At 45.9% G+C, this 25,253-nt stretch overlaps 1 protein-coding gene across 2 annotated transcripts; it reads right to left on the reverse strand.

Moving 5' to 3' along the window:
* Positions 1 to 7,128: 7,128 nt before the first annotated feature.
* Positions 7,129 to 24,652, reverse strand: LOC140202341 (U6 snRNA-associated Sm-like protein LSm1). Of its 2 annotated transcripts, XM_072267252.1 has the most exons (4): positions 24,590 to 24,652; positions 18,615 to 18,683; positions 10,857 to 10,972; positions 7,129 to 8,624 (listed from the first exon to the last, which is right to left on the reverse strand). In XM_072267252.1, exons 1-4 carry the CDS (start codon positions 24,633 to 24,635, stop codon positions 8,454 to 8,456), a joined length of 402 nt encoding a protein of 133 aa, XP_072123353.1. In that variant the 5' UTR covers positions 24,636 to 24,652; the 3' UTR covers positions 7,129 to 8,453. The 2 variants fall into 2 exon arrangements, with proteins under 2 accessions (XP_072123353.1, XP_072123354.1); XM_072267253.1 differs by lacking the exon at positions 18,615 to 18,683.
* Positions 24,653 to 25,253: the final 601 nt, after the last annotated feature.

A 25,253-nucleotide genomic window follows, 5' to 3' on the forward strand; every position in this document is an offset into this window, starting at 1 on the left:
GCCAACATAGCTCTCCAGGTCACTGAGGCACACAAGCCTCCAAACCACGGCAATGTTGTACTCCTCTTGGAGGTAAGAACAGTGATGAGGAGGAATTTCTTTAGCCAGAGGGTGGTGAATCTTTGGAATTTATTGCCACAGATGGCTGTTGAGGCCAAGTCATTGGGTATATTTAAAGTGGAGTTTAATAGGTTCTTGATTAGTAAGAATGTCAAAGATTATGGGGAGATGGCAAGAGAATGGAGTTGAGAGGGAAATTAAGTCAGCCGTGATGAAATGGTGGAGCAGACCTAATGGGCTGAATAGTCTCATTCTGCTCCCATGTCTTCTGGTCTTGCCAAATTTAAGATCTTGCCCTGCCTGGGAAACAAAACATTTAACTCACAGACAGTCCATCTCACTAATTTTCTATACAAAAGACTTCTGACAAGATATTTGAATGAAACCAAGAGCTCCTTAGCTGAAGGCAGACAGTCAAGAGAAAATGCAAAAGATCCTGCAGTTACATAACTTCTTCCCCCCCCCCCCCCCGGCCACGCACAAGTTCAGTTTAAAATACTCCACAGCCAATGTGATACTGCAGATTTACATGGCCTGTATGCACACAGGAAGCACCTCCAGATACCCAGCGTTGATAATGGACCAGTTAATTGATGTTATAACATCGATCAAGACATAACCATCAGGCAGAGGAATTCCCCTTGGCCTATGTCAAAATTACCACGGACTTTTCTTCCCCCTGTCTATTCATGTGCCTCTATAAAAGGGATATGAGAGGATCATGGGACAGGAGGGCTGTCCCCTCCCCCTTTCCTTTCTGCCTAGGCCTCCTGTCCCATGATCCTCTCATATCCCTTTTGTCAATCACCTGTCCAGCTCTTGGCTCCATCCCTCCCCCTCCCGTCTTCTCCTATGATTTTGGATCTCCCCCTCCCCCTCCCCCTCCCACTTTCAAATCCCTTACTCGCTCTTCTTTCAGTTAGTCCTGACGAAGGGTCTTGGCCCGAAACGTCGACTGTACCTCTTCCTAGAGATGCTGCCTGGCCTGCTGCGTTCACCAGCAACTTTTATGTGTGTTGCTCTGACAACTATGTCCAGCTCCTGGCCTTCACAAGTGGCTTAGCTAGTATTAAGCCCAGTGGAACCAATTCTTCTGGCAGAAGGGGCAAAGGCGGGTTACTGGGAGCTTAAAACCAGTCGCTTCTGGCAGACGGGGTGTGTCAGCCGTGGTTGGCAGCTCATCTAGGAGAGGAAAAACTCTGATCTCAAACCTCCGCTGCCCTGTGGCAATACCCACTCCCGGGGGAGGCTTCAAGACTAAACTCAGAGTGTCGAACTGTATTGGTTGCTGCCCTACCTTTGGGTTCATCAGCTGTCTGGTGGGGCGAGCCTGCAGCATGGGCAACAACTTGATCTCCATATTGTACTGTCCCGGCAGTAAAATACAGTCACACACACACACAAAAATCTAGCCCAAGACCCTGAGTTCATGCACGTTGCAGTAGTCTACAGCTGACCACAATATTCCTCGTCTTCTGCTGAGCAAACACCCTGGGCAGTACTGCCTATCTTACTCTAATCCTTTATGTTAATCCAGCCCAGTCCAGTCCATCACAGGCAAAGCCTCCTCCCCATCGCTGAGCACATTTACGTGGAGCACTGCCACAAGAAGCCAGCATCCCTCATCGAGGACCCCGATCATCTGTCACAGGGGTTCCCAGCCATTTTTATGCCGATGCGTTAAACGAAAGGTCCATGGACCCCAGATTGGGAACTGCTGATCCAGGCCATGCCCTCTTCTCTCTGCTACCATCAGACAGGAGCCTTCAGTCCCACACAAAAACCAGATTCAGGTACAGCTAGTACTCCACAACCATCAGGCTCCTGAACCAGTGTAGATAACTTCACTCAACTCAACTCTGAACTGATTCCACAACCAAAAGACTCACTTGCAAGCACTCTACAACTCCTGTTCTCAGTAGAATTTATTTTTTAAAAGTTTGCACAATTTGTCTTTTGTAAATTAGTTGTTAATCAAAGTATGGGTCTCATAAATTCTATTGTGTTTGTTTATTTTCCTGTAAATGTCTGCAGCAAAATGAATCTCATAGAGTACGGTGACATATATGCACTTTAACTTTGTATTTTCCTTCTCATTCACTCCCTTCTAATTTTAACACTCTCCTGCTCCCTAGGGCCAAATAACCTGCTATCCACATATCTTGGGTGATCAGGAAAGACCCAGAATGCACAGAGGGAACACAAATAGTCACAGGGAATTACAAAGGTAAGTAGCACCCAAGGCAAGGATCGAACCCAAGTCTCGAGCTACTTGCTACACTACAGTGCCACCTCGAGGAGCTATTTGTCCACATCCAAACTCCTGAACTGAACTGTGCAACTTCTACAGATGTATTTAAATCAGTGGCTGTAACTTTGTAAACACCAGGTATAAAAACTCAGTGCACTTTGAGTTCAGAGGGATTGGCTTGTTCTAAGTCACTACAGAACTGCTGTCATTTTTGAGAAGTTCAAAGGAAAGAGGCATAAAGAATTACCCCTATCACTGCTAATAATGGGGTAAAATAGACATTCCTGGAGATAAATCCAAGAAACTAAATGGGAAAATGATTACTAGCTTATTTCACCTCAAAATAACATGTTGGTGTTGCGTCAAGCTAATACCATGTCACACCAATATGTTTGAATCATTTTGAGGTGTCACTTCAATCAAGTACACATGACAACGATGGGAGAGAAACAGCCCGGATATCCACGGACCGGTATGAAGGCAAGCATACGGTAACTTTCCTCACCACCCTGTCCACCTGTGTTGCCACTTTTAGGGAACTCCGTATGGTGCAGAGACAGAGGCAGACAAGGACAATCTTATAGATATGCGATGGAGAGCACTCAGTAAGCACACTCCTTCCAGACACACACTTGCACACATACAAACTTTGCCTGGTCATTCTGGTGCTGCTGTGCTGAGTGTATATATTTCACCGTCTTCCCGAATACCTTCTCAAATTGGGTCCTAAACAGAGCTGGTGAACTCACGTTGGCATTATGGTACCTTTTACACCATACACAGCAGTGTATTCCATTTCTTTCATCATGGGGATGTATAAAAGTGTACATGCTATTTGTATACTGTACTTAAGTTAGATACTTCTGATTATTTTGTAATGTGGTGTTAACTACATTGTAGGGTGCATCATATTCTTTTTTTTTGGCATGTGCCTGCGTGCGTGTCTGTGCGTGTGCATCTGTGTGTGCGTGTGTCTGTGCATGTGTCCGTGATGATGTCTTTTTCATGGCTTTTTACAAGGTGCAGAGTGAGAGTGAGAGAGAGTGAGAGTGAGTGAGAGAGTGAGAGTGAGAGAGTGAGAGAGTGAGAGAGTGAGAGGGTGAGAGAGGGAGAGAGGGAGAGAGGGAGAGAGGGAGAGAGGGAGAGAGGGAGAGAGGGAGAGAGGGAGAGAGGGAGAGAGGGAGAGAGGGAGAGAGGGAGAGAGGGAGAGAGAGAGAGAGGGAGAGAGGGAGAGAGGGAGAGAGGGAGAGAGGGAGAGAGAGAGAGAGGGAGAGAGAGAGAGAGAGAGAGAGAGACTGACTGACTGACTGACTGACTGACTGACTGACTGACTGACTGACTGTGTGGCACGCCACTCCTCACAGAGACATTTTCACAGCATTTTTTTCCTTTTATTTTATGAGGTCGAGTTGCAATCTCAACACTCAACCTGGCACGGATGGAAAGTGTACTCAGGAGTGGACCTGACTGGTTTCGAACCCGGGAACCTCCGCTCCCGGGTCCAGCGCTGATGTCATTGCGCCACCAGCTGGCCTGGGTGCATCATATTTTAATTCATGTGTAGTCTTAAGTTAACTTTATTGGTAATTAAAGGTGGTATGGCCTGGTGCCCTCAGTTGGAGAGACAGATCTGGGCCCCCAGGAGTTCACACTGGAGAAGTATAAGTATGGAACTATTATTGTGTTTTTTTAGTGGAAGGCTTTTTGTAAATAATACTGGCAGTTTTCACTATTTTTTGCAAGTCTATCAATCCTCCTGTGTACAATGCTTCCTCGGTCAACATTTTCCAGATAAGAACAAAGAGAGCTTTTTTACTTCATTTACATCTGGTTTTCATTGACCTCAAATGTGTTTCTGGGACTGTCAGAGCCTGCGATTTACAGTTTGGAGATTGTCTGAGTGATGCAGCACTTTACTGGTTCCAAGAAGATTCCAGGAAGCGAGCTCGTATTTGTGTGGTGAGCCATATATATATATATATATATATGTTGTAACTGGGTTACCTGTCTGGACACGCCCCTCTGCTGACTGCTCCTGTGGCTCCTCCCACAGACCCCTGAATAAAGGTGATTGTGCCATTGCTCCTCCTCTCAGTCCAGGGCAGACACTCAGCATGCTGGAGGTCACATTTTACTGCGAATAAAAGCCTTTCAGTATTTACTCTACTTCCAGTCTTTTGGAGTTATTGATGGTGCATCAATTTGGATGGCCTCGATGTAAAGAAACTTTGAGCTGACGTTCGACTCCATTTCGCCATTTAAAGCATTCACTAATCACCGATTAAACTGTTGAGGAAGACTGAGACATCGAGGTGAAAAACTAAAATGCCAATGATAGTTTCAGCGCTGAATGCCTGCCTTTCGATCGCTGCCGAGAAATGGGTCTGTGAGCAACCTATCACTGTGGCAAGCAGGTAGGTCTTGAGGCCTCGTGTGGTGTTCCCCTCTTTTGATGAATGTCGGTGAAATCATAAGATGGTACCGTGGTTCTCTGCGTGTGGTTTGGATTATTGCCTTAATGAACTGTGAACTTTTTCCAGACTTAAGGTTATTATATTCTGTGCTTTTTTATCATCCTTTCCTTTTCCATTTCGTAGTGTGAGGGGAGGGTGCATGGGGATTGACATTCTGTTGGTGTTCTGTTAGTTTTTCTGTGGAGGGGAGGGGTTGTATTTTGGGGGTTGATGTTCCTTTTCCATTTTGTGTCAGAAAGGAGGGTTTTTTGGTGGAGGGGGAGAGAGATGATGATTGGGATGCCATTCATTTTTGTATGTGTGGGGGGTTGGAGGATTTGATGCTTCTCACCAAAAGGCTTTCGTGTGCTTTCTTTGCTTCGCGGCTATCTGGAGAATTCAAATTTCGGGGTTGTATATGGATACATGTTTTGATAATAAATTAAGCTTTGAACCTATGCTGGTTCATGTATTTCTATAATCACCTGTATGTATGGTTCCTTAAGGTTGTTATAGCCAAGGTTGATAATGGGGATAAGTTTCCATTATCTGTTAAATGCTCCCAATGGCGTGCAGCTCAAATAGCCTCTGACAATAAAGTCCAGCTCCTGGCCTTCACATGTGGCTTAGCTACTAAGCCCGGCAGAACCCTTTCTGCCGACTGAAAGGTGTGTTACTTAAAACCAGTCGCTTCGGGCAGATGGAGCTCGGCAGCCGTGGCTGGCAACTCATCTTGGAGAAGGAAAACTCTGATCTCCAAACCTCCACTGCCTCACGGCTACACCCACACTTGGGGATTAAACCCAGAGGAGGAAAATTCAGATTCCCCGAGGCAGTCCTACGTTAAGTTCAACATTGACTGGCAATTCCTGCAACCCCGCTGGTGCCAAACTGTATTGGTCCCTGCTGTTCCTTCGTGTTCATCAGATGCATGGCGGGAGGTGGGGGGAGTCCATGGTTGACCCTGACTGACAGAGGCCTCAGATCCACATACATGTAATTGTCAGTGACTATTCCAGTGGTCACAGTCGCCTCTGTAGTTTTCAGGAAGTTTCTTGGATTCCAGTAGCAGATGATGCATTATTTGAATCTGGCTATTTAATTGATTAACTGTTATCTGTTGGAATTTCAGCGGAATTGAATGGAATTCCAACTATTGAGCACATCTATATGAAACGCTGTCATAGGAAAGCAGCATCCATCATCAAAGATCATCGCCACTCAGGCCATGCTCTTTTCTCACGGCTGCCATCAGGTAGAACGTACAAGAGCCTCAGGACTCACACCACCAAGTTCAAGAACAGTTACTACCCCCCAATCATCCAGCTTTTGAGGAAAAGAGGATATCTACACTCATCTTTTGAGATGTTTCCACAATCAATAATCTCACTTTAAGGACCCTTTATCTTGTTACTTCATGTTTTTGTTATTTATTGCTATTTATTTTTATTTGCAGTGTCCTCTTCAATGCTGTTGCTCTTTTATTGATCCTGTTTACAGTTACTATTCTACAGATTTGCTGAGTATGCTTATAGGGGAAAGGGTTGTGTGTGGTGCTAAGTATGTACTCTGATAATAAATTTTACTTTGAACTTTGTACTTTGATTTACTGTTATCAATAACCTGGTATAAGATAACTACATCACCTTTGTCTTTCTCCCCTCTTTTCTACAGGCTCTCTTCCCCTACTCTTTCTTTGCCTCTTTTTACCCTTTGTCTTCTCTTTTCCTGTTTTTCTTCCCTTCTGCCCTTGTTGCAGTTAATAAAGCAATCATAGGCAATGAGTTTTATGCATCATTTTTAACTTTCAAGGAACCTTTAGATTTCAAAAGCCTCGGGATCCAACAATTGCAATTGCTTCAATCCCATTAATGTCCAGGTGTTGCCTTATGTAACGCCAAAGCAGCGAGCTGTTAGTCTCTCCTCTCAGTGACAGGAATGATACCCCTCTCTTTCTCCCTCTCTCTCCATTAATGAGGGAGCAAGCCTATGGTATGTTGAACTGTTGTGATGGACTCAATATTATGGTCTCTTTGGGACTTTCCTATTGCTTGCAGGGTGGGTAGGGGAGGGCTGATGCTTTTGCTAAGGCAGGATGGGGAGGGGGGAACTTTGTGGTTCTAATGTTTTCCTGTCTTCCATTCTTTGGGGCTTTTCTTCTGTTTCATGGATGCCTGCAGAGAGTAAGAATTTCAGGTTGTATACTGTATGCATTTTCTGATATTAAATGGAACCATTGCACCATGCATCCTCCTCATTGCCTCCTTGATTCAGAGGAACAGTCTTTCCCTCTGATGTTCTTGAGGGAACAGTGACAGACCACAAGAAATGCTGCCGAGGATAAACATTTTATGTATGACTCACTGTCAAAAGCAGATAACATCAAATTTCTCATGACAGCAAAATCAAGCCCTTGATTCTATCTAAATTTAAATTAAAAATCATGAGCGGATCTGCAGTCTGCTGGAACCTCTCTACACAAAGTGAGGATCATTACTGCTTTCGTCCTGCGCAGGAGAAAACAAAACTCGGACCTGTCAATCCAACAAATGCAGGTACCCAGTCTTTCCAATTGCACTGCTTCTCTTGACTTTCCCTGAGTACAATCGTAGGAGGACAAAAACCCTCAAGATTGGAATACCTCAGGAAGACTCACCCCTGCCTTCCATGGGAATTGACATTGCTTTGAAATCAATTGACCTAACTGGTCCTTTCTAGGGAAGGTGAGGGGGAGTGTTGGGAAGCTACAACAACAGCCAACCAGTCTTGATATGTAGAATGCTCCAGTGTCTGGACAACACAGAATTCAAAATTAATTTCAACTCAACTTTAAACTGGTCGATTAAGGTACCCATGATATGATGTGTAAACACATTCTTGTATTGGACTTGCTAAAAAAGAACCAGTTGCTCTAATCCACCGTCACAGTCACATTCTGACCTTTGTGCTGCCACAACTATGAACAGTTGTGGTTGCATTTCTGTGAGAAATCAAATAAACATGGGAAAACCCCTTTAACTACAAAGACAACTGGCTGAACCACATGGCAACAACTGATATTATCATGACAGCAGAACAGTCTTGCTTCGGTGTTGAAATCCTGGAGCTCCCCCTCTTACAATACAGTGAGAATCTCTCAGCCATAGATTATAGCAATTTAAGCCGGAGATCTACTCAATCTTCTTGGACTGATTTGGAGACATTATAACTGGGCACAGCCATTCAGACAATGGAGAGCAATTACAAGTGGCCACAGCCATCCAATCAACAGCAGGGAGAGATTACAAGAGGGCACAGTCATCCAATCAACAGTAGGGATAGATAATTACACTCAACAATTTATGGTGACCAATTAACCCAAGTTTTGTCCTTTCTTCAGGAGAGCCTGCAGGAGGTCCCAGATCAAGTTCTAAATTGAACTCTGTAAGGTGGCCAATGATGAGATTACCCAGTGTAAAGCAGAGAAGGTTTAAAGTTTGAGATGTGTACCAGTGAGGATTTTATCTTTCCATTCATCCCCCTATATTCACCCAACAGCGCCAACATGGAGTAATGTTGTAAATGGAAAGGCAAAAAAGCAAAATTTCCAAGATTCAGTATTAACAGGTTCTAGGAACAGGGAGAATTACAGAGCAATATACTCAGGGTTTGAAGTTTCAGATTCCGTGCTCGTTTCCAAACCATCTTCTCTAATATTCATCCAAAGTGTCAGGATAGGGAAGCATCAGGCCACGCTCCTTGAAAACTTGAATCTTCAGCTTCTCTGTCCTGCTCTTCACCTCCTGCTCCTTCCGCAGATCCGCCAGAATTTTCTCTATGCTCACCTGCTGCAGGGGGGACTCTCGCTCCTTCTTCAGATCCTGAAAGAGACTGTGCCAGTTATTGCCGCATCCCATGAGGTAGCCCCCAGGTGTTAATGCCCAGCATCTCTAAGGTATGAGCCGAGAGGGCAAAGGTTTAAAGGTGACCCCAAGAGGCGATCTAGTGGTGTGCTGGTCCCACACAGCCATTTTTGACTGGATAGCTGTGGTCACCCGTCTTGTAAAGACACTGCCCAGAACTCAATGCAAATCACTTCTGTAGAAAAATTTGCCAAGAGCAATCAATTATGGAAAGACCATAATCGCCCATGTTATAGGACATGGCACATAATGACAGCAATGATGTTATGTAATGTAATCCCTTCTGCCTACATAATGTCCATATTTCTCTCAAGACATGCCCTCTTCACATAACTACCATCAGGGAGGAGGTACAAGAGCCTGAAGACCCTTACTCAATGTTTTAGGAACAGCTTCATCCCCTTCAGATTTCTGACGGTCCGTCAACCCATAAACACTTCTCACTAACCACATGGGGACACCAGCTCTGATCTTTATTGTACCTTATAGTAAGTTATTACATCTTGCACTGTTCTACTACAAAACAAAATAGCAAGTTTCATGACATATTGTATTATTTATATTAAATTTATTGAGATACAGCGTGGAGTAGGCCCTTCTGGCCCTTCAAACCACACTGCTCAGCTATCCCCTGACTTAGCTCAAGCTTAATCATGGGGCAATTTACAATGACCAATTAACCTACCACTCTGTAGGTCTTTGGACTGTGGGAGGAAACTGGAGCACCTGGAGGAAACCTACACGGTCACGGGGTGGGCATACAAACTCCTTACAGGAAAGTGTACAAACTCCTTACAGGAAAGAGTACAAACTCCTTACAGGCAGTGGCGAGAATTGAACTGGGGCCACTGGTGTACATCAGTGACTACCTGATTCTGACATTCATGACATTCTAAGAACTCTGTATCACATTTACTCGGATATAGGAGGAAACCAGAGTAATACGGCGTCACTGAGATAACCTGCAAACTCCACATAAACAGCACAAAGTCAGTTTTGAACCTGGGTCACCGGGGCTTTGCGGCAGTGGCTCTACCAGCTGCACCACTGATCACAGAGGCCCGCGTGGTGTACTCATGCCCCACTGGTAAACGCAGTTGACGAGAAAATAAATGCAGGGGAGATTTACCAGAAGCTGCCTTGTTTAGACAGCATGTCTTATGAGGATAGGTCTTTGGAGCGGAGGATGAGAGGTAACTTGATAGAAGTGCATATCATACGAGGCGTTGATAGAGTGGACAGGAAGAGACCTTTCCTGGGACGGAAATGGCCAATACCAGGGGGCATCATTTTAAGGTGATTGAAGGAAAGTCGGTGATGTCAGAGGTAATTTTTTTTATTACTAAAAGAGTGGTGAGAGGATGCAACATAACGCCAGAGGTGATGCTAGAGGCAGATACATTTAAGAAATTCTAAGATTGACACACGATTGACAGAAAAATGGAGGGTTATGTAGGAAGGAAGAGTTTGGTTGATCTTGGGTTAAAAAGTCGATTCATGAGAAAGTTACAGAGAAAGGTTGAACAAGTTAGGTCTTTATTCTTTGGAGCGTAGAAGGTTGAGGGGAGACTTGATAGAGGCGTTTAAAATTATGAGGGGGATTGATAGAGTTGACGTGGTTAGACTTTTTCCATTGAGAGTGGAGAAGATTCAAACAAGAGGGCATGGGTTGAGAATTAGAGGACAAAAGTTTAGGGGTAACATGAGGGGGAACTTCTTTACTCAGAGAGTGGTAGCTGTGTCAAACGAGCTTCCAGCAGAAGTGGTTGAGGCAGGTTCTAAGTTGTCATTTAAAGTTAAATTGGATAGATATTTGGACAGGAAAGGAATGGAGGGTTATGGGCTGAGTGCAGGTCGGTGGGAATAGGATAGGGTAAGAGTTCGGCACGGACTAGAAAGGCCGAGATAGCCTGTTTCCATGCTGTAATTGTTATATGGTTATATGATTGTGGTCTGAAAGGTATGGATTGTGTTGTAGTGTTCTATATTCTACATTCTTCATGTTGGAGGAAATTACACACAAAAGGGACCCTTGAACTTCCAACACAGTTGTTCCTAACCTCTAGAAAGAGAAGTTCTAGTAGCAGACCGGAAGAGGAGGGCACCTTCTCCATAGAACAGAGGGGGAAGTGCCATTTCCCATCCCCCTCTCCCCCCAACACCAATGTGGACAGAACAGTGCAGACTTACGATCTCTCCCAGCAGGACAACATTCTCTCCTCTCACGATGAAGATTCCACGAGGGATGTCTCCGTACTTCTTGCCCACGTGAATCCGCTCCAGTGTCTGGTGGAGCACCAAATTAGCTGCAGGGTTCCAATAAATGAGAAGCTTAGGACCCAGACTGTAGAAACATCACACTGTCTGGGGGCAGCTGTAGTGTGACACCAAAAGTCTCCAGCACTGAGTCTGCATTCCATTGATCAGAGACTGCAGACGCTGAAAACTGGTCCGCTCTCCTCTCCTGATAGATTCCTTCTTTTTCAGCACTTTACCTCCTCCACCCATCCACTCCCAGCTTCTCACTTCGCCCCCAGACTCCACCCAATCACTTTCCCACTTACCCGGTCATAATAAATATGGAGAACATGAAAGGAAGAGACTTTGAAAGGGAGTCCGTCTGTTGTGGGAACATTTCAACGATGGGGCAAGTGAAGTTGTCCCCTTTGGTTCAAGAGCCTGATGGCTGATATGTAATAACTGTTTCTGATCCTCCTGTGAGTCCTGAGGCTCCAGTACCTTCTTCCAGATGGGAGGGCAAGAAGAGAGCATGAATGGGTTGCGGAGGAGGGTGGTCTCAGATGATGGACGCTGCAGCCCTGCGACAATGCTTGATGTAGTTGGGCTCAATGGCATGTGGATGCATTCAGAACTGCATAACATTGGATGCTTTTTTTTTTTCTTGCACCATTCTCTGTAGCCTTAAGAGACTGGTGTGCGTGAAAACCCCTGGAGATCAGCAGTTTCTGAGATACCCAAACCACCATGTCTGGCACCAACAATCATTTCATGGTCAAAGTCACTTAGATCACATTTCTTCCCCATTCTGATGTTCGGTCTGAGGAACAACTGACCTCTTGACCATGTCTGCATGCTTTTATGCATTGAGTTGCTGCCATATGTTTGGCTGATTAGATATTTGCATTAATAAGCGGGTATTCTTTGTTGAAGTGGAAGGATACATCAGCTCCCACTTTGTCACAATGGTTCTCCCAAGTGATGCTATGTCTTAGTTTGGAGAAAATTAGAAGTCAAACCTTTGAATATTTATTTGATTTTGAGAAAAGATGGGGCTCATTTGCTCGTTATTATCATTTGAGCTAATTGATAGAATTTTTCCACGATCTAATGGTAAATTTTTTAGTATACTTTCTTTTCTTACTGGCAGTCTAATGTTTATTTTTAGAAGCTTTTTGTACGACGCATGGCTCCGGGGTTGTACACCTAATGGGTTCTTTTTTTCTCTCTCTTTTCTGCTTAGTAGGTTTTTTTTGTTATCACAAAATTTTTTTTTTCAATCTTTAAGATAATGTCTTTTTTGAGACATTGTGTTGTTACTTCAATGTACTCATGTTATTTTTTTGGTATAATATAACAATAAAAAGATTTGAAAAGAAAAGAATAAGCAGGTATTCTGGTGTGCCTAATAAAATGGCCAGCGAGTATAGGAAAGCAAGTTGCCCTTCAAATTCCTATTAAATCTCTCCTTTCTCCCCTTAAACCTAGTTCCTCCAGATCTTGATTCTACAACCCTGGGAAAAAGACTGCATACATTCACCCTACCTATAGCTCTAGTGATTGTATACACCTCTATAAGATTTCTCCTAAGTCTCCTAGCCTGTTCACTCTCTCCTTCTGACACAGTCCCTCAAGTCCTGGTAACATGGAAGCACCTTCACAAACTCCCTCAGCTCCCCAATGATCCTGTGATTTCAGTCTGAGGCTGATGCGAGAGCATCCTTCAGAAGGGTGAACCCATGGAAAGCATCCTGCCCAAACAGGATAACTGGCCAAGTACTGAAGACATGTGCTGATCAGCTGACTGGAGGGCTCACCGATATCTTTAACATCTCACGTTGGCAGTCTGGGGGTAGCCTGCCTCAATGACAATCTTCCAGAGGCACTTACATCCACAGTGATGAAGTGCTTTGAGAGGATGGTGATGGAACATATCCACTCCTGCCCAAGAAGCTACTCGGATCTACTCCAAGTTACCTACCTTCACAACATGTCCACAGCAGATGCCACTTTATTGGCTCTTCACTCAACCCTGGAACATCTGGACAGTGAAGATACATACATCAGGATGCTCTTCATTGATTTCAGTTTGGGTTTCAATGCCATTCTTCCCTCTAAACTGATCAATAAGCTTCAAGACCTTGTTCTCAATATCTCCATTTACAACTGGTTCCTTAATTTCCTCACTTGCCGATCCCAGTTAGTTTGGATTGGCAATAACATCTCCGCCACAATCTCCCTCACTGCTCTACTCACTTTACACTTATGACTGTGAAGCTAAGCACAGCTCCAATGCCATATTTAAATTTGCTGATGACAATACCGTTGTTGGCCAAATCAAAGGCGGCGATGAATCAGCATGTTGGAGGGAGATTGAAAATCTGGCTGAGTGCTGCCACAACAACAACCTCTCACTCAATGTCAGCAAGACCAAGGAGCTGATTATTGACTTCAGGAGGGGGAAACCGGAGGTCCATGAGCCAATCCTCACTGGAGGATCAGAGGTGAGGAGGGTCAGCAATGTTAAATTCCTCAGTGTTATCATTTCAGAGGATCTGTCCTGGGCCCAGCACGCAAACGACATTGTGAAGAAAACACAGCAGCACTTCTATTTTCTATGAAGTTTGCGAAGATTCAACATATCTTCTAAAATATTGACAAACTTCTACAGATGTGTCACAGAGAGTATGTTGACTGGCTGCATCACAGTTGGGTATGGAAACACCAGTGGCCTTGAACAGAAAAGCCTACAAATAGTGGTGGATACAGCCCAGTCCACTGTAAGTAAAGAGCTCCTCCACGGAGCACATCCATACGGAGCGTTGTCGCAGGGAAGCAGCATCCATTATGAAGAACCCCCACCATCCAGGCCATGCTCCCGTCTTGTTGCTGCCATCAGGAAGGTGGTACAGGAGCCTCATGACCTACACCACCAGGTTCAGGAACAATTATTGCCTCTCAACTATCAGGATCTTGACCCTGAGGGGCTAGCCTCACTCACCCCATCACTGAACTGATTCCACAACCTACCGACTTGATATTTATTGCCTATGGATTTATAATATATTTTTTATTTTTGAACTTGCACAGTTTGCTGTCTTTTGCACACTGGTTGTTTATCCATGACATTAGGTGTGGAGTTTCATTGATTCAACTGTATTTCTTGTACTTACTGTGAATGCCTGCAAGAAAACGAATCTCAGAGTTGTATATGGTGACATATATGTACTTTGATAATAAACTAACTTTAAGCTTTTGAACATCTGGTAAATCTTTTCTGCAGTCTTTTCAGTGTAAGAGCACCTTTCTTATATCAGCATGACCAAAATTGAACCAAGTGGGGCACCACAGTCTCCTTTCTCACTGCTCATTACACCGTTGGCATTTCCAGCAGCAACGAAGGTCTTACATTTCTGTCTGTCCTTGGCCGAAACCAGTTTTTGTCTTGGTCTTGCTGTTGTTCAGGTCTTCCTTCTTCATGCCAATTAGCTTCCTTCCAGTTTTCACCACCGTCAGTCACGCAAGTTCTGGGTGGAGACTCAGGAATACCACCACACACAGGTGTAGAAGGATGCTTCATTGCTGTCTCCGTAACAGTTTGGTTGACCAGTTAGGGTCATTAACCCTGAGCTGACCCCCCAAACCTGGAGGACCAGTTGACCACATTGAATCTGGCCTCTACCCTTTGACCTGTTTAGCATGGCTGACCCTAACACGAGCCAAAGCATAAAGCTCTGACTCCAGCCAACATAGATCTCCAGGTCATTCAGATCGGGGCTTGGGGGAGCACAACAGTCAGAAACAGAGTCAGGTTTAATATCATCGGCATACAGTGGCATGCAAAAGTTTGGGCATCCCTGGTCAAAATTTCTGTTACTGTGAATAGCTAAGCTAGTAAAAGATGAACTGATTTCCAAAAGACAAAGTTAAAGATAACACATTTCTTTAATAATTTAAGCAAGATTACTTTTTTATTCCCATGTTTTACAGTTTCAAAATAACAAAAAAGGAAAAGGGCCCAGAGCAAAAGTTTGGGCACCCTGCATGGCAGTACTTAGTAACACCCCCTTTGGCAAGTATCATAGCTTGTAAACACTTTCTGTAGCCAGCTAAGAGTCTTTCAATTCTTGTTTGGGGGATTTTCACCCATTCTTCCTGGCAAAAGGCTTCTAGTTCTGTGAGATTCTTGGGCTGTCTTGCATGTGCTGCTCTTTTGAGGTCTATCCACAGATTCTCAATGTTGTTTAGGTCGGGGGACTGTGAGGGCCATGGCAAAACCTTCAGCTTGCGCCTCTTGAGGTAGTCCATTGTGGATTTTGATGTGTGTTTAGGATCATTATCCTGTTGTAGAAGCCATCCTCTTTTCATCTTCGGCTTTTTTACAGACGGTGTGATGTTTGCTTCTAGAATTTGCTGGTATTTAATTGAATTCATTCTTCCCTCTACCAGTAAATGTTCCCCGTGCCACTGGCTGCAACACAAGCCCAAAGCATGATCGATCCACCCCCGTGCTTAACAGTTGGAGAGGGGTTCTTTTCATGAAATTCTGCACCCTTTTTTCTCCAAACATACCTTTGCTCATTGTGGCCAAAAAGTTCTATTCAAAAGGTTCAAAGGAACATCTAAACAAGCCTGATACATTTTGGAAACAAGTCCTGTGGACTGATGAAGTTAAAATAGAACAGTTCGTCTTTTACTCACTTAGCTATTCACAGTAAAAGAAATTTTGACCACGGGTGCCTAAACTTTTGCATGCCACTGTATGCCATGAAATTTGTTAACCTTACGGCAGCAATACATAGGAATATATGATAGGTAAATATAGAGAAAAAAACTGAGTTACATTAAGTATATACAGTATGTCTATTAAATAGTTCAGTTTAAATAAGTAGTGCCAGATAACAGAAATAAAAAAGTAGTAAGGTAGCATTCATGGGTTTAATGTCCATTCAGAAATTGGATGGCAGAGGGGAAGAAGCTGTTCCTGAATCATTGAGTGTGCCTCCAGGCTCCTGTACCTCCTTCCCGACGGTAACAATGTGAAGAGGGCATGTCCTGGATGGTGGAAGTACTTAATGATGGATGCGGCCTTCCTAAGGTACCACTCCTTGAAGATGTCTTGGATACTATGGAGGCTGATACCTATTATAGAGCTGACTAATTTTGCAGGTTTCTGAAGCTACTTTTGATCTTGTGCAGTAGCCCCCCCCCGCCCCATAACAGACAGTGATGCAGTCTGTCAGAATGCTCTCCACAGTACATTTACAGAAGTTTTCAAGTGTTATAGTTGACAAACCAAATCTCCTCAAACTCCTAATGAAGTATAGCCGCCGTCTTGTCTTCTTTATAGCTGCATCGATATGTTGTGTCCAGGTTAGATCCTCAGAGATCTTGACACCCAGGAACTTGAAACTGCTCACTCTCTCTACTTCTGATCCGTCTATGAGGATTGGTTTGTGTTCCATCGTCTTACCCTTCCTGATGTCCACAATCAGCTCTTTGGACTTGCTGATGTTGAGTGCCAGGTGGTTGCTGTGACATCACTCAACTAGCTGGAATATCTCACTCCTGTACACCCTCTAGTCACCCCCTGAGATTCTCCCAACAATAGTTGCATCATCAACAAATTTATAGATGCTGTGTGAGCTATGCCTATCCACACAGTCATGAGTGCGGAGAAAGTAGAGCAGTGGGCGAGGGATACCTCCTTGTGGGGCGCCAGTGTTAATTGCCAGCAAAGTGGAGATGTCATTTCCAATCCACACAGATCGTGGTCTTCCAGTTAGGAAGTCAAGGATCCATTTGCAGAGGGAGGTACAGAGGGCCAGATTCTGTAGCTTTCTGATCAGGACTGTAGGAATGATGGTGTTAAGTGCTGAGCTGTAGTCAATAAATAGCATTCTGACATAGGTATTTGTATTGTTTAAGTGATCCAAGGCTGTGTGAAGAGCCATTGAGATCCTGTCTGCAGTCGACCTATTGTGGCGATTGGCAAATTGCAGTGGGTCCAGGTCCTTCTTGAGACAGGTAGCCATGACCAGCTTCTCAAAGCATTTCATCATTGTAGTGTGAGAATAGAAGACTGAGGTAGAAACATGCCTCAGTTTGTTCTTGTTCTCGTAATTGGTTTATTATTGTCGCATGTACAGAGGTCCGGCGAAAGACCTTTGTATGAGGTCCACACAGGTCATTCCAAACATCAGTGCATTGAAGTAGCAGAGTGGAAAACAGGAAGAGAATGCAGAATATGGTGAGGGAGGGCCTCTATGGCCTCCTCTATGTCAGGACGAGGCCACACTCAGGTTGGATTAGCAACACCGTATAGTCCGTCTGGGTAGCCTCCAACTTGATGGCATAAACATCAATTTCTAGAACTGCCAGTAATTGGTCCCACTCCCCACCTTCTTACTCCAATTTCTTCCCTTCCTTCCCAGTGCAGACAAAGGGTCTTTTCCACAGATGCAGCCTGGCCCGCTGAGTTCTTCCAGCTTTTTGTGCATGTTGCAGAATATAGTGTAGCAGTTGCAGAGAAGGTGCAATAGTTCTCTTCTTGCGGTAGAGAACCAGTCAATTGTCTTACAACAGTGAGATGGAAGCTGTTTTTGAATCTGGTGGTACGTGCTTTCAGGCCTTTGTATCGTCAGGCCAATGGGAGCCGGGAGGAGCAAGAGAGAATGTTCAGGGTGGGAGAGATCAAAGTTCAAAGAGCATCCATACCTCATAGGAGGAGGAGAAGATGGCGGCGCGACACAGCGCGCGCGGCCACTCCGGTGAATGATATCTGTAATCTGTCAAGTAGGGTGGCGTGCACAATCCTGATTTCATGGAGACAGATGTGAGAGAACGAAGGAACAACTGGAGAAACTTCTGAAGTGCCTTTTTCTGCCACTGTTACGGTGTGATCCTGAATCTTCGGAGGGGAAGGCCCCGAATCCTTGGCTTTGCATGTTGCTCGGCAGCCGGGACGGGATCGAAGCGCTCAGCAGAGATGGTGCTCGGTGTCGAAGGACTGGTCGGAGGCTCGAAGTTGTTGGTCGGACTCAGAGTCGGCTGGGGTCGGGTGCTTCCAATGCATCGGCAGCTGTCGGTGCCTGGAGGTTTATGCCAGAGAGAGTTTCTCCCTTCTGCCGCCTTATCAGGGACTGTTGGGAGTCGATCGGAACTTTGAGACTTTTTTTTTAACCGTTCCCATGGTCTGTTCTTTATCAAATTATGGTATTGCTTTGCACTGCTGTAACTATATGTCATAATTATGTGGTCTTGTCAGTGTTAGTCTTTGGTTTGTCTTGTTTTTTTTGTGATATCATTCTGGAGGAATATTGTATCATCTCTTAATGCATGCATGCATTCCTAAATGACAATAAACGAGGACTGAGTGTCCTCATAATCTGATCTAATCTAATATATATTAACATATACCACCCTAAGATTCATTGTTTTTTTTGCAGGCACTTACAGAAAAATAACAAGATGCAATAGTATATAGGAAAAACTATAAACGATAGTTGACAAACAACCTACGTGCAAAAGATGACAATTGTACCAATAATAAAAAATAAATACAGAGAACAAAGGTTATCAGTGTTTGAATATGTTGGCTGTTTTGCTGATACAGTGAACGGTTTGCAACTCACTGCCAGGAAGTGTGGTGAGGACGAGAAACCACCCATTCCCGGCACTGAAGAGGGGACAGCTGTCAGTGTTACTCACCAAACTGATCAACACTCCTCAGGAATCCGACCAGGGTTCGTCCATCGCGCAGTAGCACCAGGTGCTTCTCTGCAGGGTCGGAGAGAAACAGCAGGTTCATAGCTCCCTTTTCCGCCATATCACGTGACCCTTCCTCCTTTCAGAGTTCACACGGCGACTGGCCTGTGCCGAACCTTGGACGAGCAACTAGTCCACCTGCAGAGGAGACTATTTGCCTCTGGGTCTCCTCCCAGGCCCCCAAACCCAGCTGCTTTCCAGCAGGAACTTTCGGGATCTCCAGTGATTTTGGTCCAGCCAACACCCTCCTTCACACCACCCCATGCCATTCCCAAGATCATCCCTGGACCTAACACGCCCCCCCCCCCCAACACAGTCACACCAGGTGCCTTGTACCCCCAATCCAGCTCTCTACCCGTCCACCCCCCATCCCACCAACACCCCCCCCCCCACCGCACTCCTCCCGTGTCCAGGAAGGAGTACAGAAGAGATTCACCCTTTCCTGCAACCCCGCCCCCCACCCCCACAGTTGTACCTCATCGGGTTACTCAGGAATGGAGAGTGTGTGTTAAAGTCATAGGAACAGAATTAGGCCATTCAGCCCATTGAGTCTGCTCCATCAATCATGGCTGATTTATTTTCCCTCCCATTTCCATTCTCCTGCCTTCTCTCTGTAATCTTTGATGTCCTTACTAATCCAGTATCTATCAACCTCCACTTTAAATATAGTCAATGACTTAGCCTCCACAGCTGTCTGTAGCAATGAATCCTCATACTCACCACCATCTGGCTGAAGGTATTTCTCATCTCCATTCTAAAGTAGTTGTGGAAAGGATGCTTCCCGTGGTGGGGGAATCTAGGACAAGAGGGCACAGCCTCAGGACAGAGGGGCGTCCATTTAATACAGAGAAGCGGAGAAATTTCTTTAGCTGAAGGGTGGTGAATTTGTGGAATTTATTACCACAGGCTGCTGTGGAGGCCAGATCACTGGGTGTATTTAAGGCAGGGCTTGATAGGTTCTTGATTGGACATGGCATCAAAGGTTATAGGGAAAAGGCTGACAAGTGGGGATCAGCCATGATTGAATGGTGGAGCAGACTCAATGAACCAAATGGCCTAATTCTGCTCCCATGTCTTATGGTCTGAAAAGGAAGTCCTTATATTCGGAGGCTATGCCCTTTGTTTTAGACCCTCTCAATTGGAATCATCTTCGCCACGTCCCCTCAATCGAGGCGTTTCAATATTCAGTGTTCAATGAGATTCCCCTCTCATTTTTCTAAACTCCAGTGTGTATGGCCCCAGAGCCATCAAATGCTCCTCATATGTTAACCCTTTCATTCTCATGGACTCCTCTATGCCTCCCCCAATTCCCGCACTTCTTTTTGCAGGTAATAGGCTCCTTCAGCAAGGAACCATCACAGGAGCTCTGGGCCAAATGGCCTCCTCCAGGCCCAACTCTTTCTAATTGCATAAATTACTTCAAGCATCCTACGAATTTCTGTCCAGTCTGAGCACTGCTGTCAGTCCAGAGTTCTGTGGGCATTCAAACAGGCATAGCCCGCTGTCATCAGCAGCCACTGCTCCCAGGCAGTGGAATTTAACCCCAGCCCTATATACACCCATTCACTGCCCCACCTCAACCATCTCCCTACCCCACCACTCCCCTATATTCTTCCTCCTCAAACCCCATCACCCCCACATCTCTCCTTGTCATGTTTTTCAGTATTTTAGATTAACTGAATGAATCCTAATTACTGTTCTGCCCAGGATTTCTGACAGACCAGATTTCAAGATGTGCAAATACTTGTTACTGCACAGTCAACATAGATGGTGTATATGTCTGGGCTCCAATGGAGAACCAGTGGCAGTACCAACCTCTGCCCCTATGTGGCGATAAAGGACACTCTACAGAGAATGGAGCATGAGTGTCCCCTAGTGGCGAGTGTAAAGAATGCAGAAGCACAAGCGGGTCTCTGCCTGCAAGGTCAACAGTTTATTTTCTTCCATAGATGCTACCTGACCTGCTGAGTTCCCCCAGCATTTTGTGTAGGGTGCTCTGGATTTCCAGGACCTGTGTTGTGTTCTCTCACATTCTTAATTTTATTTACAGGATATGGATGTCACTGGCAAATCCAGTATTCATTGCTGTCTGTGTGGAGTTTGCACGGAGTTCTTCCTAAATTCCAAAGCATATTAGTAGGATGATAGGGAAATTTACAACCATTCATTTGGGTAAGTGGCAAAGAATCATGGTGGAGCTGATGAGCATGTATTTATGAAAGCAGAAGCTGCAGAGGCACAGGAAAATGAAGGGAATGGGATAGGTGGGATTGCCCTGGTGAGGGCCAGTCTCTACTCAATGGGCAAATGGTCACAGTGCTGCAATGGTTAATGGTGAGATGGTGGCCGCAGCCAGGTGGGTGGGGTAAACATCGGCAAGCTGTTGAATGACCTTGAATTCAAAAGTCAAGCTATGGTCAAAGTAAACATATTATCAAAGTCACAATATACTAGCTTCAGGTTAATTTTCTTGCAGGCACTTACAGGAAAGTAAAGAAATACAAGAATATTTATGAAAAATTGGACATAAATACAAACAGATAATATGCAGAAGACAAATACTGAAACAAATTATAATATATATAAATAAATATCTTTCACAATTTGTCATCTTTGGCATATTGGTTGCTTGCCCATCTATATATAACACCACACAAAAATTGTGCATAAAAATCATATGAGACTGAGAATGCGAGTTGTGAGTCTGTAGGTTGTGAATGCGAGTTGTGAGTCTGTAGGTTATTTATGATGAGTGAAGTTATCCAGAGACAGAGGACATGTTATTGGAGGAGCAGGTCAGATGGTGTGTGCAGGCAAAGGAATGGTCTTCGTTTTGGGTCCAGACCTTGCCTCAGGACTTGAAGAGCTTAACAGTGAAGGGAGCTGGAGCTGGATCCAGGTGAGGGCTGATTGGCAAATGGAACGAGCTGGAGGGGGGAGGGGTGGAGATGGCAACAGAGGCTGGGAGGTGATCGGTGGAGAAAACAAAGGGCTGTAGATAATAGATCCAGTCCTCGCCCTAGCTTTTGTACCCAGACTGAAACCTTGCCCGAAGTCCAACTCCAGACTTGCAGCACACTCTACCAGAGATAAAATCTTTTCCAAAAGTAGATTTTCAACACAATATAGAGGTACTGAGGTCCATGTTGGAGTCATAGAGCACTAGAAACAGGCCTTTTGGCCCATTTAGTCCATGCAACCTAATATGCTGATGCTACCTGACCTGCTGAGTTCCTCCAGAATTATGTATGTGTTGCTTTAGATGTCCAGCATCTGGAGAATCTCATGTTCAAGACCTATTATCCTGTCTAGTCCCATTATTGACCAGTTAGCCTGACCTCAGTGGATGGGAAGATGTTAGAGTCAATTGTTAAGGATGAGGTGATGGAGTACTTGGTGATACAGGACAAGATAGGACAAAGTCAGCATGCTTTCCTTCAGGGAAAATCCTGCCTGACAAACCTGTTGGAATTCTTTGAGGAGATTATAAGTAGGATAGATAAAGGGGATGCAGTGGATGTTGTATATTTGGACTTTCAGAAGGCCTTTGACAAGGTGCCACACATGAGGCTGCCTACCAAGAGCCCATGGTATTACTGGAAAGTTACTAACATGGTTAGAGCATTGGGTGATTGGTAGGAGGCAGCAAGTTGAAATAAAAGGATCCTTTTCTGGTTGGCTGCCAGTGGCTAGTGGTGTTCTGCAGGGGTCGGTGTTGGGACCACTTCTTTTTATGCTGTATATTTAGATTTAGATGATGGAATAGGTGGCTTTGTTGCCAAGTTTGCCGATGATACAAAGATCGGTGAAGGGTCAGGTAGTGTTGAGGAAACAGGTAGGATACAGAAGGATTTAGACAGATTAGGAGAATTGGCAAGAAGGTGGCAAATGTATTATAATGTTGGAAAATGCATGGTCATGACCTTTGGTAGTAGAAATAAATGTGTGGACTATTTTCTAAACGGGGAGAAAATCCAGGAATCTGAGATGCAGAGGGACTTGGGAGACCTTGTGCAGAACACCCTGAGGTTAACTTGCAGGTTGAGTCAGTGGTGAGGAAGGCAAATGCCATGTTAGCATTCATTTCAAGAGGTCTAGAATACAAGAGCAGGGATGTGATGCTGAGGCTTTATAAGGCACTGGTGAGGCCTCACCTTGAATATTGTGAACAGTTTCGGGTCCTCATCTTATAAAAGATGTGCTGGCATTGGAGAGGGTTCAGAGGAGGTTCACAAGAATGATTCCAGTAATGAAAGGGTTATCATACGAGGGACTTTTGATGGCTCTGGGCCTGTACTTGCTGAAATTCTGAATGATGGGGGTGGGGGGGATCTCATTGAAGCCTTTCGAATGTTGAAAGTCCTAGACAGAGTAGATGTGGGAAGGATGTCTCCCATGGTGAGAGACTCGAGGACAAGGGGGCACAGCCTCAGGATAGAGGGGCGTCCATTCAAAACAGAGATATGGAGAAATTTCTTTAGCCAGACTGTGGTGAACTTGTGGAATTTGTTGCCACGTGCAGCTGTCGAGGCTGGGTCGTTGGGTGTATTTATTGCAGAGATTGATAGGTTCTTGATTGGACATGGCATCAAAGGTTACGGGAAGAATTGGGTTGAGAGGGAAAAAAAGGATCAGTCATGATTGAATGACGGAGCAGACTCGATGGGCCAAGTGGCCTAATTCTGCTCCTATGTCTTATGATCCAACACGGGACGTGTGCCTGTGGGGGTGTAGCATCCTTTGCTCTGAGCCCCCCCCCCCCAATCGGTCGTATGCAAACTAAAGTTGAGAGCTTCCAAGCAGATTCCAAACACACTGCGGCCGATAACCCGTTCCTCTTCCTCACTGCGGCTGATATAACGATATCTGATACTGTATTGTGACTTCGATCCTGAACTGAGCCGGAGAGCCCAGAGGGACAGCGCTGGCCACACCGCTCTTCGCCGAGTACAGTACCCGCCGGTAATGAGCCGCCGCGACTCGCCGAGCTGCTCCACAACCGGTAGAGGGCAGCAGAGCTGACAGTGTACACTACAGGATCAAAGTAGAACCGGCTCGGCCCGACAACCGGAGACACAACGGGACAAGGAGCGGAGCGAGGGGCGGGGTGAGAAGGGAGAGGGGTGGGGGGAGAAGGGGTGGTGGAAGGGGGCGTAGGGGGAGTGGGAAGGGTAGGGGTGGGGGAGTGGGAAGGGTAGGGGTGGGGGAGTGGGAAGGGTAGGGGTGGGGGAGTGGGTTAGGGTAGGGAGTGGGGGAAGGGGAAGGGAGGGGAGGGAAGGGGAAGGGAGGGGAGGGTTGGGGGGGAGGGGAGGGGAGGGTTGGGGGGGAAGGGGAGGGGAGGGGAGGGTTGGGGGGGAAGGGGAGGGGAGGGGAGGGTTGGGGGGGAAGGGGAGGGGAGGGTTAGGGGGGTAGGGGAAGTGGAGGAGGGTGGAGTGGAGGGGAGGGTGGGGGGAGTGGAGGGGAGGGTGGGGGTGGAGGGGGGAGAGGGTGGGGGTGGAGGGGGGAGAGGGTGGGGGTGGAGGAGAGAGTGGTAAGGGGTAGGGGACGGGTAGTGTGGGGAGGGGGAGGAGTGGGGTGGGTAGAGGAGGGAGGGAAGCTGGGAAAGGAGAGAGAGAATGGGGTAGGGGGGAGGGGGAGGGGGAGGGGTGGGTGGGTAGAGGGAGGGAAGTTGGGAGAGGAGAGAGAGAGAGAGAATGGGGTAGGGGAGCGGGGGAGAAGGGGGAGGAGGAGGGAGGAAGGGGAGGAGGAGGGGAGAAGGGCTGGGAGGTTTGAGGGCAGAGGGAGGTATGAGGTATGGGAGAGAGTGAGGCGGGGAGAGGGCAATGGGGTTGGGGAGACAGGGAAAGGGAAATGTGAGTGAGACAGGTGGAGCAGTAGAGAGCCGACCATACCCGGCGTCCTGGACAAGACCTACTCACTGTCAATATCCTCGATCAAGCTGGCGGTTCCCGGCATGTAATTCATGTTGACACCCCACACACACACTGCAAACAGGGAGGGGCCCCCTGCTTTCTCTGCCCCTATATTAACCTTTTTCAACCCGAGGACCCCTCCCCTTAAAGGCACAGCGACCCTGCCGTTGCCCAAGCCATTCGGGCCACCGCACCTATCCCCGCCCATAAACCAGTCCCACCTCCATCCTTGATATTCTGCAGGTTTCTCCGAATCCTGTGAAAAGTTGCTCAGGAATTCTGTCCGCTACATTCTCGGGCGCAGATGCAGACGGTTCCCTGTCTAAATAAAAATCTCCCCCCTCCCCGTTCTCCGATCCGCTTCCACATGCTTTGCCTACTCACTGCCCCCAAGAGTACTAGCCCTTCCCTATCTCTATCCAATTCGCAAACCCCATATTAATGGGATCCCTAATATCCACTATTCCCAGCACAATCAGCAGAGTAACTCTCATCTGCCTGCTAATTCTCCCAGAGGGACCCCCCCCCCCGCCTTTATCATCCCCACCCCCCAAAAACGCTTCTTTCCCAATACAAGCATAAAACTGTTTGACAGTGTATATATTTTCGGCAGGATTTTTTAATATAAAGAATGTACAAACGGCCAACAATTATAAAGGCGTGTACAAAA

The sequence above is a fragment of the Mobula birostris genome, chromosome 8 (assembly GCF_030028105.1).
Source record: "Mobula birostris isolate sMobBir1 chromosome 8, sMobBir1.hap1, whole genome shotgun sequence".
In the NCBI taxonomy this organism is placed as follows: domain Eukaryota; kingdom Metazoa; phylum Chordata; class Chondrichthyes; order Myliobatiformes; family Myliobatidae; genus Mobula; species Mobula birostris.

Coding starts and splice junctions, on each gene's coding strand:
- LOC140202341 (XM_072267252.1), bottom strand. CDS start 24,635: ATGAATTACATGCCGGGAACCGCCAGCTTGATCGAGGATATTGACA. Junction 18,684..24,589: donor CTTGATCGAGGATATTGACA/GTGAGTAGGTCT, acceptor CCGACCCTGCAG/AGAAGCACCTGGTGCTACTG. Junction 10,973..18,614: donor GAGGAGTGTTGATCAGTTTG/GTGAGTAACACT, acceptor GGAACCCTGCAG/CTAATTTGGTGCTCCACCAG.